At 39.0% G+C, this 12,590-nt stretch overlaps 1 protein-coding gene across 1 annotated transcript in view; it reads right to left on the reverse strand.

Moving 5' to 3' along the window:
- Positions 1-252: 252 nt before the first annotated feature.
- The window catches only part of LOC147700893 (C-type lectin domain family 2 member A-like), a 246,646-nt gene continuing 234,308 nt past the window's right edge, over positions 253-12,590 (reverse strand). The window contains exon 7 of the mRNA XM_086928530.1: positions 253-370. Coding sequence (XP_086784656.1) covers positions 253-370 — 118 coding nt within the window. The remainder of the gene's footprint in view (positions 371-12,590) is intronic.

Raw genomic sequence — 12,590 nt, forward strand, 5'->3', positions numbered from 1 at the left:
AAGTGTTCACAGTTTGTGGTTTATTTAATCACAATAATGATATGGTAGTTCAAGCCGATATTTGGATTATCTCAAAGTATATAAATTCTTTAAAGAAATCAGTGTTGGAAATAGTTCCTGGCTCTTTTACAATAGCCTGGGATATGTAATCTGTGTTTCAGATCATATGCTACAATAGGCAACGCATGACACAATTATAAGATTTTACCCTAAGAAATCTTCATGGGTTATGGCATTACTCAGCATGTTATGTTAAGTAAACGATTTCATGCATATCCAATGCTTTAATGAGTCACAGTGTGCAGTTTCAGCTTTATTTTTGTAGAGATAGGCACATTTCATGCTGGAATTATGGTCAATCAATTGAAGTCTGTGAAGGGAAAACAAAGGAAATAATAATCTCAAAATCATTACTAATCACATTGAACTGAATCACTATGTACACCAATATAAGCATCATAACAACACTAATCTGAATTTATGTATATGCATATGGCTGTTCAAACAAGTCTTCAATAAATAATCGTTAAACAGTGTATAAGGAAGTTTAACTTGAAATCTTAGATGTCTACGCATCACAGGTACCCTTAATGAAATCATGAATGTAGAACAGACCCACACATGTTCAGGGAGCCAGTTATACATACATACATAAATATATATATATATATATATATATATATATATATATATATATATATATATATATATATATATATATATATATATATATATATATATATATATATATATATATATATATATATATATATATATATATATATATATATATATATATATATATATATATATATATATATATATATATATATATATATATATTTTTTTTTTAAACAAAGGCTCTGCAACAGGAGATCACTCAATAGCAGTGAAGAACAGTCTTGGGAAAACTTCATAAGTCTTTGACAGGCAAGCTTATACTGAGTTTTATCTGCAGAAAACTACAGCAAAATAAATATGATAATAAATTGCTATACGTCCTATACCTACACAGTGTTGTCACTTCAGTCACCAAATAACATTAACTCGCCACTTTACAATGAACTGTATTCATAAACATTATTTTATTTCAGTTTTCATAAGTGTTGTTATGAATGCTGTGACTTCACATGATATACTGATTCTGTTGGATCTATCGGCGGCGTTCGACATTGTCTCTCATGACATATTGAGAGACAGGCTAGAACACAGTGGAGTCAAAAACAAGGCACTGGCCTCGATTACATCTTTCCTAGAAAATAGACATCAGATTGTAACACTGGAAAGTTACAAATCAAGAGAAAAGTCGTTGTCATCGGGGGTTCCCCAGGGCTCATCCCTGAGTGCCCAGCCCTCTTCAATCTTTACATGACACCACTTCGCTCTCTGATGGCCACCTTTGATGTTGAATCTATTGCATAGGCAGATGACACTCATTTGATCCTCTTGACAAAAAATCCACAGTGGTGGAAGAGAAGTTTCACCACTGTTTTACAGCAGTGATGGATTGTATGAAACTGAATCATCTTTAAATGTAATAGCTCTAAAACAGAAATGATGCTGTTTGGAAAGTCCAAGGTATTTAGGCCCAATCAGTGGTGGCCCTCAGATGCTCCACCCACAATAGTAGATCCACTCAGAAATGTAGGAGTAAAATTCGACCCCACACTATCTTTCCTCAAGCGAGCACTTGCTATCGGAAGGCATGTGTTTCCAAACTATAAAAACTCTCCGAAAATTCTACTTCTGGTGCCTGGTAGAAGACGGTTGCAGCAGCCCTAATTTTATATCGCTTGGACAACTGCAACAGTCTTTATGCAGGAACAAAAAAGACGGTAGTGAAAAGATTGGAGGTGGTCCAGAATGCTGCAGTGAGACTTGTACTGTGGGGACCCATGCTCACTAGAATTTTTAATGCTGCAGTAACTGAGGGTTGTCCGTCCTCTCGGGGGGAATCTGTTATTATTCCCATCTATAAAAAAGGTGAAAAATCTGAAGCAAAAAATTACCGTCGGATCTCTCTACTTGACTTCTCAGTAAAAATTATGAGTAGAGTTTTATTGTTAAGATTGGAGGAGTTAGTTCTGGATAATGATATTTTGGCACAGGTACAATACGGTTTAAGAAAAGGGCTATGTACGCTTGACAAGAGTATACATTTGGAGCTTTTACTTGGTTAATATACTAAAGTTAAGCAGGGTTGGCTTTTTTAATGTTTTGTGGATCTAAGTAGCGCATTTGATTTGGTGGACCATGGTGTTATATGGCTGGTCTTACTTTGTCGTGTTCTAATCTAGGACCCCGATCAATATTGTGATCTTATGCCCTAATACGGCTATAATCCATCCATACCCCTATAATGGCATAAACGATCAGAGCCATATTTCAGAAACTCGCCTCTGCAGCTCATTACAGTATATGACACAGCAGAAGCCACTATCTAAGATTCCTAGTTTACACACCGAGTTCTTTCAACAGATAAAACCCCCAGCAACCTGGGAAAGCCCCGCTTGCTATGTTATGATTAGTAATAGAACTCTAATGAGCCCTGTAAGAACAACCGGATCTTTATTGACGTCTTATGTCCAAAAACTTACGTCAAACAAGGCACCTTCCAGGTATAAATATTACCAACGTTGCCTTAAGCAAACACAGCGGTGGTGGTAGAGAATACAGGAGCAGAACAGCTGTCCCTTGCAGAGCCCAGCAGATGCGAGAAGCCCACGGACGCTGCCCCTCCTCCTCTTTGACGCGCTGAGAAAGACGCTGTCTTTTCTCCTGCTGAGAAAATCCAGCTCCAGCATTTCCAGCCTACCCTTGCGGGTAACTGGGATATCGAGTCCTGAGGGGAGATACCAGACCTCCAACATTCTATTCCAGAGGTACAGTGTTGACTAAACCCTTAGAGAGAATTCTTGAAGCAAACTCTAGGCAAAACCAACTTAACTTTAACTGCTACTTACTTACTCCTTCCCAAGTATTAGGCTTAGGTCAGGTACACTGGGATAGGCGTAGTTAGAAGCATCAGTTGAGTACGTTAGCTAAATGTATATATGAATGTATATATTTTATTTCATTTTAACCATTGTATGGCTAAGAAACCATATCAATGCTTTTACAGTATTATTTCGCAATCCTCCTTTTACTGTACGCACTTTTTATAATAACAAGTCTTGCAATTGTGGCAATTCATTTCTCTTGCATGAGAAGAAAGACTGTTCAATAAATAATACCTTTTTATTGAAAACGCCCGTCTCTCTATTCTCTGCATCTTGGTGAAAATAATCTGCACAACTGACGGAGTGAAATAGCTTAGCACAATTTAGTGGTTTGGTATAGGCTAACTGGCGCCACTTAGACAATCTCACAATTTATTTTGGTGCAGATGTTATTTCTCACGGTGCTATAAGGTAGAAGGAACCACCAAATCCTTCCAATAATGAGCATACGCTTCAAACAGAAACACACTCCTTAGCACACGTATATAAGAATATAGTTATATGTAGGTGTTGCCACCCGTTTGACACAATTGCAATACGTAGTTCTTGGTAATACAAGTGTTCTATTTATTCTTGAATGCTGGAAGGTCTCCACACAGCCGACACGTGTTTCGTCGTGACCGGGAGTATAACCCAACGACTTTTTCAAGGCTGTAGAAGTTCAAAATAAACAAAATATATGTTGCCATTTCATGTACAGTTTCTTTGCCATACATTATACTGTTAGTCCAAAATTGCACAGTTCATGTGGCCCCTTTCATGCAGAAATTCCGCTCAGGTGTCCAATTTGATAGATTGCAAGCCATATTATACATCTTTTCTCCTCAGTGAGAAAATGTGATCCACATCTTGATAAGGTGTCACATTGACAGTGACTATTTAACCACATATCTTTAGATTGGAATCACAGTTTGTTTGAATATCATTAAAAAGTTGATTAACACATAATGTACCTCAGTATCCTGTTAGAGGTCTATGATCCTGTATGGACTGGAGAGATCGGGTATCTAGATAACCTTATTAAGGTGTGGGTTTTGTATCCAAGTTTGTGTTGTGACCATCATGCATCTTAATGTGTATTAAGAAACACCCTGAACCTTCACCATGTGTCAGGCATTTTCTTCTAAAATATAGTGACGTATTTCGTGCTCATAGTTGTTTTCAAATTAAACACTATGTAGTGATGTGTGATTGATATTTCAACCATAAATACCTATTTTTAATTCTGTTTTCTTTTTACTGTAAAATAAATTCATTTTTTTAAGGTCATGTATATCAATTTTATCGATGAGTAGTATGTTAACATTGATTTTACACTTATTTTCAGTAGTTAACTTACTTAGTATGCAGTGATAATTCCAACCCGCATAGGGGTTCTACGGGGTCTTCTGTTATATTGTCCACTTTGATATGTCCAATGGACTCCACTTCACACTTTGGTTGAGTTCGGCTGAAAGGAAGTTTAGTGTTCTTATTAATATATATTTAGTTCCCAGTAGTATTAAGTAAATTATTTATCTCCTTATTATTCTATAACCTTTCCATTTAAATAGAAAGGATTCCACCCATTTCCGGAAGAATCCCCTCCTTAACTTTACAACTTGGCTCAAGTTGTCCATGTTTAACCAATTAATAATGCATTCGCTTTTTACCCATTTATATAGTTGTCTATAACATTGACTATTTTCCCAATGTTTTCCAATTCTACTCCGACCCTAAAAGATATATCCACTGACTCGGAGTGCTTCCTCAAACGTATCCACTATTAGCTTTTTTAGTGCTAGTTGCCTGTTTTTAACCGCTAAAGAATATTTTTTATAAACAATATATCTTCGACGTGTAAACGGGCTCTCCCCTTAGGACATGTACCCATATGGTTGGGATAGCCGTCACCCCCTCCCAACACACTCCCCAAAAATGGGAAGACGGAAACGGTTCTGGAACTTTTGGAAGGCGGGAGGGAGTTACCCTCCCGGCCGTATTTATTAAAATATGAAACAAAATTAAAACATTAAAATAACAGTTTCATATCATGTACAATTTCATTTACACATTCCGATGTTTCTTGGCTAACCTTAACACATCTCTAATGCAAAGGTTCTCCTAGCCGATTCTAAAACATCCTGTAAATGCATTTCAAAAATTCAAATTGTACATCCTAACATTACGGGCCAACGGCAAGGTCGTAACCGGTGTCAGATCCCTAAACCAGAACTCCCCCCTCACTTGTGAGGGGCGGGCGCACAGAGGACTGTCCCTCTGTGCCAACTTCCAATTTCCCTTGTCTTAACGGGGGCCCCATATTTACTCTACGCCATCTTTAGTGGTCATCCGAGGACTCGTGTGAGGTGTCTAGAAGGTAGCGTAGACCCCCCTCCCACCCCACACTGCTTACCACATCTGCCGTCGCAGATGTCCTGGCCCCGGGAAATTCCCAGGAGGGGCCCGTAGCCCCTCCTCCCCAGGGAGGGGCCTATGACCGCCTTCCCTTTCGGCGGCCCCATCCTTAGAGGGGACCGCCTCCCCGTTTGAGGGTCCAATGGCCGCCTCCCCCCGGGCGCTCCCATCCATAATGGGTGACGCCCCCACCTCTAGGGATCTTCCAATTACTGCTCACCGATCATGACCTTACCGCCCGACCAAAATAAATACGACATTTTTTAAACTAAAGAGGATGGAAAAAGACGATCATACTGAGCGATTCAAAGTATAAACTCCTACTAAGCTTTGACGACATACAGGCTGAAAGAGCAACCACTTTATTTACATACCAAAAAATTACCAACTTTATTTGAAAACAACCTAAAAAAGAAACAGTATCGTGCCACTCGACTTTATTCCAAACAAATCGCTGTCATCAGGGGCTGGTGGGTGGGTCAAAATTGGCTCCTTGTTCCGTCTCGAGCTCACGTGCAACGGGTAGGTGCAGCTTCTGAGCACAGGAACAAGAGGATGCTTCCTTGGATTGTCGCTCCTCTTATCCTCCTTCGGGTGGGCATGGACCCTCCTCCAATCCGCCTACAGGGCGTGGCCAACGGTGTAGGTGTCTAGGACAACCCCTCCTTGGGCGGGAAAAAGGCGCGCCCCGGCTACGCCGCTTCGGGCATACCAGCCGAGACTCGCCTCCCGCCCAAAAATGGCTTCCCGGGGGGATCGGGGTACTCCACCATACGTTCGGGGGGACCGAGCGGTCGCCCCTTTCCATTCCTCTTACCTTTCGCCTAAATCGTTTTCATCCGTCAGTGCCCCCGTTCAGAATCAGCGTGTTTGCTCGATCAATGTTCCTTCGAACGCCCCGCGTATTGATTAGAAACACTTCCGTGTTTCAAGGGGACGTACCTGATAGGTTGTTCAGGGTCACGTCATCCCTGTTTCACCGATCCCCTTCGGTTGGTTCAGAGAGGTCATGTAGGTCTATCCATACCCGACTTTTTGTGGCGAATTAGCCGCCATCTTGTAGTGTTCTCTTGGAATGACGATAGGACTATTGGCATGTATTTAAAGACTTTATTAGTACTTTTCAGGATTTTCAACGCATCCATGATAATTTTTATTAGGTATCCTTATTTATTCTAGCCATCGGGTTTATTCACGTGACTTAATTTTCTGAAACGCGTTTCATTATTTACCTGCTCGTTTTATTATTAAACCAAATCTCCATGCAGCACCACTAATTTTATTAGAAACGTTTTGGCCACTAGTTTAATCAACCAAAAGAATCTTTGAACTGTTGTTTAGGCTTCAGTCAGAAACATGATTCATTGATTTTAATTTATACGAACTTTCATGACATTATTGATAGTTTTGTTCAATGGAACAATTTTTGTATCCTTCGTGATAGTGAGTTATCCTAGTTTTAGACTTTTAAGATTCGATAGAGGCACGCAATCGTGTCCCGTGTGGTAATGCATATTCAGAGAGGCAAAATCTCAATTTTGCCTCTCAAAGGTATCCTAGTTTTAGGTTTTGTAGGTTTCATAGAGGCACACAGTCGTGTCCCATGCGGTAATGCATATTTTGAGAGGCAAAATCCTAATTAGTCAGTGAGATGAATTGTGAACCGCTTTACGTTGTGTCATGCATATTAACCACATCGCCTCAGAATTAATGAGATGTTTTGAGTGTTTCCATGAGGGTGATGCTCCATCAATTTATTACTTACCGGTTTTCTTAGACATATATAATTAAGACAATTCGCAAAATTTTATTTATATAAGTGCACGTGTGTGTTCATAACTTTTTCTCAGTGAACTAATGATCTCTCCATCATGTAGGGTCAGTACATAGTCACGGTACTAACATTAATGGATGATTATTTTATCACATCTCATTCATATGATTCATCAGGAATACATTATTCATACATTCGAAACATGAGTCACATTATCAGAATTTTTCTTCTATTTTACAATGTCCCCATGTATCTGCTATTTCCCTAGAAAGTAATGTAGCTCATGGTCAATATTCAAACCATGTTCCACACTGCGCATTTTCATGATCCAGAGAACTTCTCTCTGTCTTAGTGTTAGCTCCCTATTACCGCCTCTAGGGTGTCTGGGTGTATGTTCTATTCCAAAGAATTCGAACATTCGGTGTGTTGTTTGTGCGGGGCAGATTGACATATGGGCAGCCACAGGGTATCGCATATCCCCCTGTTTAACCGCCCTGATGTGTTCATTGATTCTTTCCCTTAACATCCGTATAGTACTGCCAATGTATTTTTTACCACATTTGCAGACAAGGACGTATGTCACGAATTTTGTCATACAGTTGATGTTGGTGTGAATGAGGTATTTTCTCCCAAAAGGACCCTCAAATTCTGTCACTTTTTTGCAGGCCCATTTACACGCACTGCAGTTGTTGCAACCATAGAAGCCCTTTGAATGTTTATCCAACCAACTGTCTTGGGTTTTTACATTTGGATAACTTGGGCTTAATAAGTTTCCGATTGTTCTCCCTTTTCTTTAGGTCAGTGTTGGTCTCTCAGATATGTGTCCCCTTAGGGCGGTATCTGTTCTAAGCAGATGCCAGTGTTTAGTCAAGGATTTTCATATTAGAGCCACGATTCTTGAATCTGTTCAGAACAAGAAAGGAGTTCTGAACAGATTCAAGAATCGTGGCTATAATATGAAAATCCTAAGAAAAGCCGAACAGAGGATAAATAGGATCAAAAGAGCAGACACTTTAAAGGAACAGTCAAAGAACAAAAAGAAAGATGACAAGATAAGATCAGTAACAGGCTACAATAACAGGTCTGGAATATTAATGAAAAGGTTGACTAAACACTGGCATCTGCTTAGAACAGATACCGCCCTAAGGGGACACATATCTGAGAGACCAACACTGACCTATAGAAAAGGGAGAACAATCAGAAACTTATTAAGCCCAAGTTATCCAAATGTAAAAACCCAAGACAGTTGGTTGGATAAACATTCAAAGGGCTTCTATGGTTGCAACAACTGCAGTGCGTGTAAATGGGCCTGCAAAAAAGTGACAGAATTTGAGGGTTCTTTTGGGAGAAAATACCTCATTCACACCAACATCAACTGTATGACAAAATTTGTGACATACGTCCTTGTCTGCAAATGAGGTAAAAAATACATTGGCAGTACTATACGGATGTTAAGGGAAAGAATCAATGAACACATCAGGGCGGTTAAACAGGGGGATATGCGATACCCTGTGGCTGCCCATATGTCAATCTGCCCCGCACAAACAACACACCGAATGTTCGAATTCTTTGGAATAGAACATACACCCAGACACCCTAGAGGCGGTAATAGGGAGCTAACACTAAGACAGAGAGAAGCTCTCTGGATCATGAAAATGTGCAGTGTGGAACATGGTTTGAATATTGACCATGAGCTACATTACTTTCTAGGGAAATAGCAGATACATGGGGACATTGTAAAATAGAAGAAAAATTCTGATAATGTGACTCATGTTTCGAATGTATGAATAATGTATTCCTGATGAATCATATAAATGAGATGTGATAAAATAATCATCCATTAATGTTAGTACCGTGACTATGTACTGACGCTACATGATGGAGAGATCATTAGTTCACAGAGAAAAAGTTATGAACACACACGTGCACTTATATAAATAAAATTTTGCGAATTTTCTTAGTTATATACGTCTAAGAAAACCGGTAAGTAATAAATTGATGTAGCATCACCCTCATGGAAACACTCACAACAGCTCATTAATTCTGAGGCGATGTGGTTAATATGCATGACACAACGTAAAGCGGTTCACAATTCATCTCACTAACTAATTGAGATTTTGCCTCTCAAAATATGCATTACCGCATGGGACACGACTGTGTGCCTCTATGAAACCTACAAAACCTAAAACTAGGATACCTTTGAGAGGCAAAATTGAGATTTTGCCTCTCTGAATATGCATTACCACATGGGACACGATTGCGTGCCTCTATGGAATCTTAAAAGTCTAAAACTAGGATAACTCACTATCACGAAGGATACAAAAATTGTTCCATTGAACAAAACTATCAATAATGTCATGAAAGCTCGTATAAATTAAAATCAATGAATCATGTTTCTGACTGAAGCCTAAACAACAGTTCAAAGATTCTTTTGGTTGATTAAACTAGTGGCCAAAACGTTTCTAATAAAATTAATGGTGCTGCATGGAGATTTGGTTTAATAATAAAACGAGCAGGTAAATAATGAAACGTGTTTCAGAAAATTAAGTCACGTGAATAAACCCGATGGTTAGAATAAATAGGGATACCTAATAAAAATTATCATGGATGCGTTAAAAATCCTGAAAAGTACTAATAAAGTCTTTAAATACATGCCAATAGTCTGATCGTCATTCCAAGAGAACACTACAAGATGGCGGCTAATTCGCCACAAAAAGTCGGGTATGGATAGACCCACATGACCTCTCTGAACCAACCGAAGGGGATCGGTGAAACAGGGATGACGTGACCCTGAACAACCTATCAGGTACGTCCGCTTGAAACACGGAAGTGTTTCTAATAAATACGCGTGGCGTTCGAAGGAACATTGATCGAGCAAACACGCTGATTCTGAACGGGGGCACTGACGGATGAAAACGATTTAGGCGAAAGGTAAGAGGAATGGGTACATGTCCTAAGGGGAGAGCCCGTTTACACGTCGAAGATATATTGTTTATAAAAAATATTCTTTAGCGGTTAAAAACAGGCAACTAGCACTAAAAAAGCTAATAGTGGATACGTTTGAGGAAGCACTCCGAGTCAGTGGATATATCTTTTAGGGTCGGAGTAGAATTGGAAAACATTGGGAAAATAGTCCATGTTATAGGCAACTATATAAATGGGTAAAAAGCAAATGCATTATTAATTGGTTAAACATTGACAACTTGAGCCAAGTTGTAAAGTTAAGGAGGGGATTCTTCTGGGAATGGGTGGAATCCTTTCTATTTAAATGGAAAGGTTATAAATAAAAAGGAGATAAATAATTTACTTAATACTACTGGGAACTAAATATATATTAATAAGAACACTAAACTTCCTTTCAGCCGAACTCAACCAAAGTGTGAAGTGGAGTCCATTGGACATATCAAAGTGGACAATATAACAGAAGACCCCCGTAGAACCCCTATGCGGGTTGGAATTATCACCGCATACTAAGTAAGTTAACTACTGAAAATAAGTGTAAAATCAATGTTAACATACTACTCATCGATAAAATTGATATATATGACCTAATAAAATGAATTTATTTTACAGTAAAAAGAGAACGGAATTGAAAATAGGTATTTATGGTTGAAATATCAATCACACATCACTACATAGTGTTTAATTTGAAAACAACTATGAGCACGAAATATGTCACTATATTTTAGAAGAAAATGCCTGACACATGGTGTAGGTTCAGGGTATTTTTTAATACACATTAAGATGCATGATGGTCACAACACAAACTTGGATACAAAACCCACACCTTAATAAGGTTATCTAGATACCCGATCTCTCCAGTCCATACAGGATCATAGACCTCTACAAGGATACTGAGGTACATTATGTGTTAATCAACTTTTTAATGATATTCAAACAAACTGTGATTCCAAACTAAAGATATGTGGTTAAATGGACACTGTCAATGTGACACCTTATCAAGATGTGGATCACATTTTCTCACTGAGGAGAAAAGATGTATAATATGGCTTGCAATCTATCAAATTGGACACTTGAGCGGAATTTTGCATGAAAGGGGCCACATGAACTGTGCAATTTTGGACTAACAGTATAATGTATGGCAAAGAAACTGTACATGAAATGGCAACATATATTTTGTTTATTTTGAACTTCTACAGCCTTGAAAAAGTCGTTGGGTTATACTCCCGGTCACGACAAAACACGTGTCGGCTGTGTGGAGACCTTCCAGCATTCAAGAATAAATAGAACACTTGTATTACCAAGAACTACGTATTGCAATTGTGTCAAACGGGTGGCAACACCTACATATAACTATATTCTGATATACGTGTGCTAAGGAGTGTGTTTCGGTTTGAAGCGTATGCTCATTATTGGAAGGATTTGGTGGTTCCTTCTACCTTATAGCACCGTGAGAAATAACATCTGCACCAAAATAAATTGTGAGATTGTCTAAGTGGCGCCAGTTAGCCTATACCAAACCACTAAATTGTGCTAGACTGTGTATCAATAGGCGGCAGCCCTAGAATCACGATCGATAGCTTTAGTAATGATAAGAACCAGAGAGACAAAAAAGCGGAGGATCTTTTTAATAACATAGACCAACGTGGCCCTAGCACATCAGCACAGGGAGGACAATCTACAAGAAACGAAGGCCTAAAACAAAAATTCATCAGACTAGAGAGACTTAGAATGAACGAGCTATCAAGATGGTGGGATGCTGCTACCTTGAAACAATACTTTAAAGTGAAACGCATCCCCAGAGGCCTGAGATCACAGATTATCCTCACATATGAGGATTTGGAGCCTGACCTCCTTCTAGATTGGGAGAAGGAACTCACAGATAATTCTAACAAATTAATGAATATATTAATAATTAACTGTGAAAGAAAAGTCACCCTTTTACAGAAGGATATAGAGAAACTAGAGTCAGAAATTAAAGACTTAAACTTACCTGATGCAACTGAGAAAAACTATGCAAGCTTAAAAGACATTTTACAACGTCATGTTGCTGACATAATGGAACGTAAGAGCAGGAAATTAAGAAGGGATGAGAAAGACTATACCAGTGGTCGAATATTTACCTTCGCAAAGAAGTACGACCATTTAGTCAGTAAATCTGCCCCTCAAAACGTAGGAGCAAATAGATCTGCCAGCTCCAGCACTTCATTTTTGAATACTACACACACTAGTGGAAGTGAGCAAGAAGACGCAGGTGGTGCTAGCAACACCAACAATGAGACCAATAATTTTTTATTGGAGATAAGAAGAATAAAAACAGGGAACAGAGAGAACCGCAGACAGGCTACACCAGGAAGACAAGGAGAGGCAGGAGAGGGGGAAACAAATACAGGTCGACCAGGAATGAGAACCAGGTCATGGAATGCGAATCAGAAGAAATAGACAATGTTACTGTAATG

Source organism: Lissotriton vulgaris, chromosome 7 (assembly GCF_964263255.1).
Source record: "Lissotriton vulgaris chromosome 7, aLisVul1.2, whole genome shotgun sequence".
In the NCBI taxonomy this organism is placed as follows: Eukaryota; Metazoa; Chordata; class Amphibia; order Caudata; family Salamandridae; genus Lissotriton; species Lissotriton vulgaris.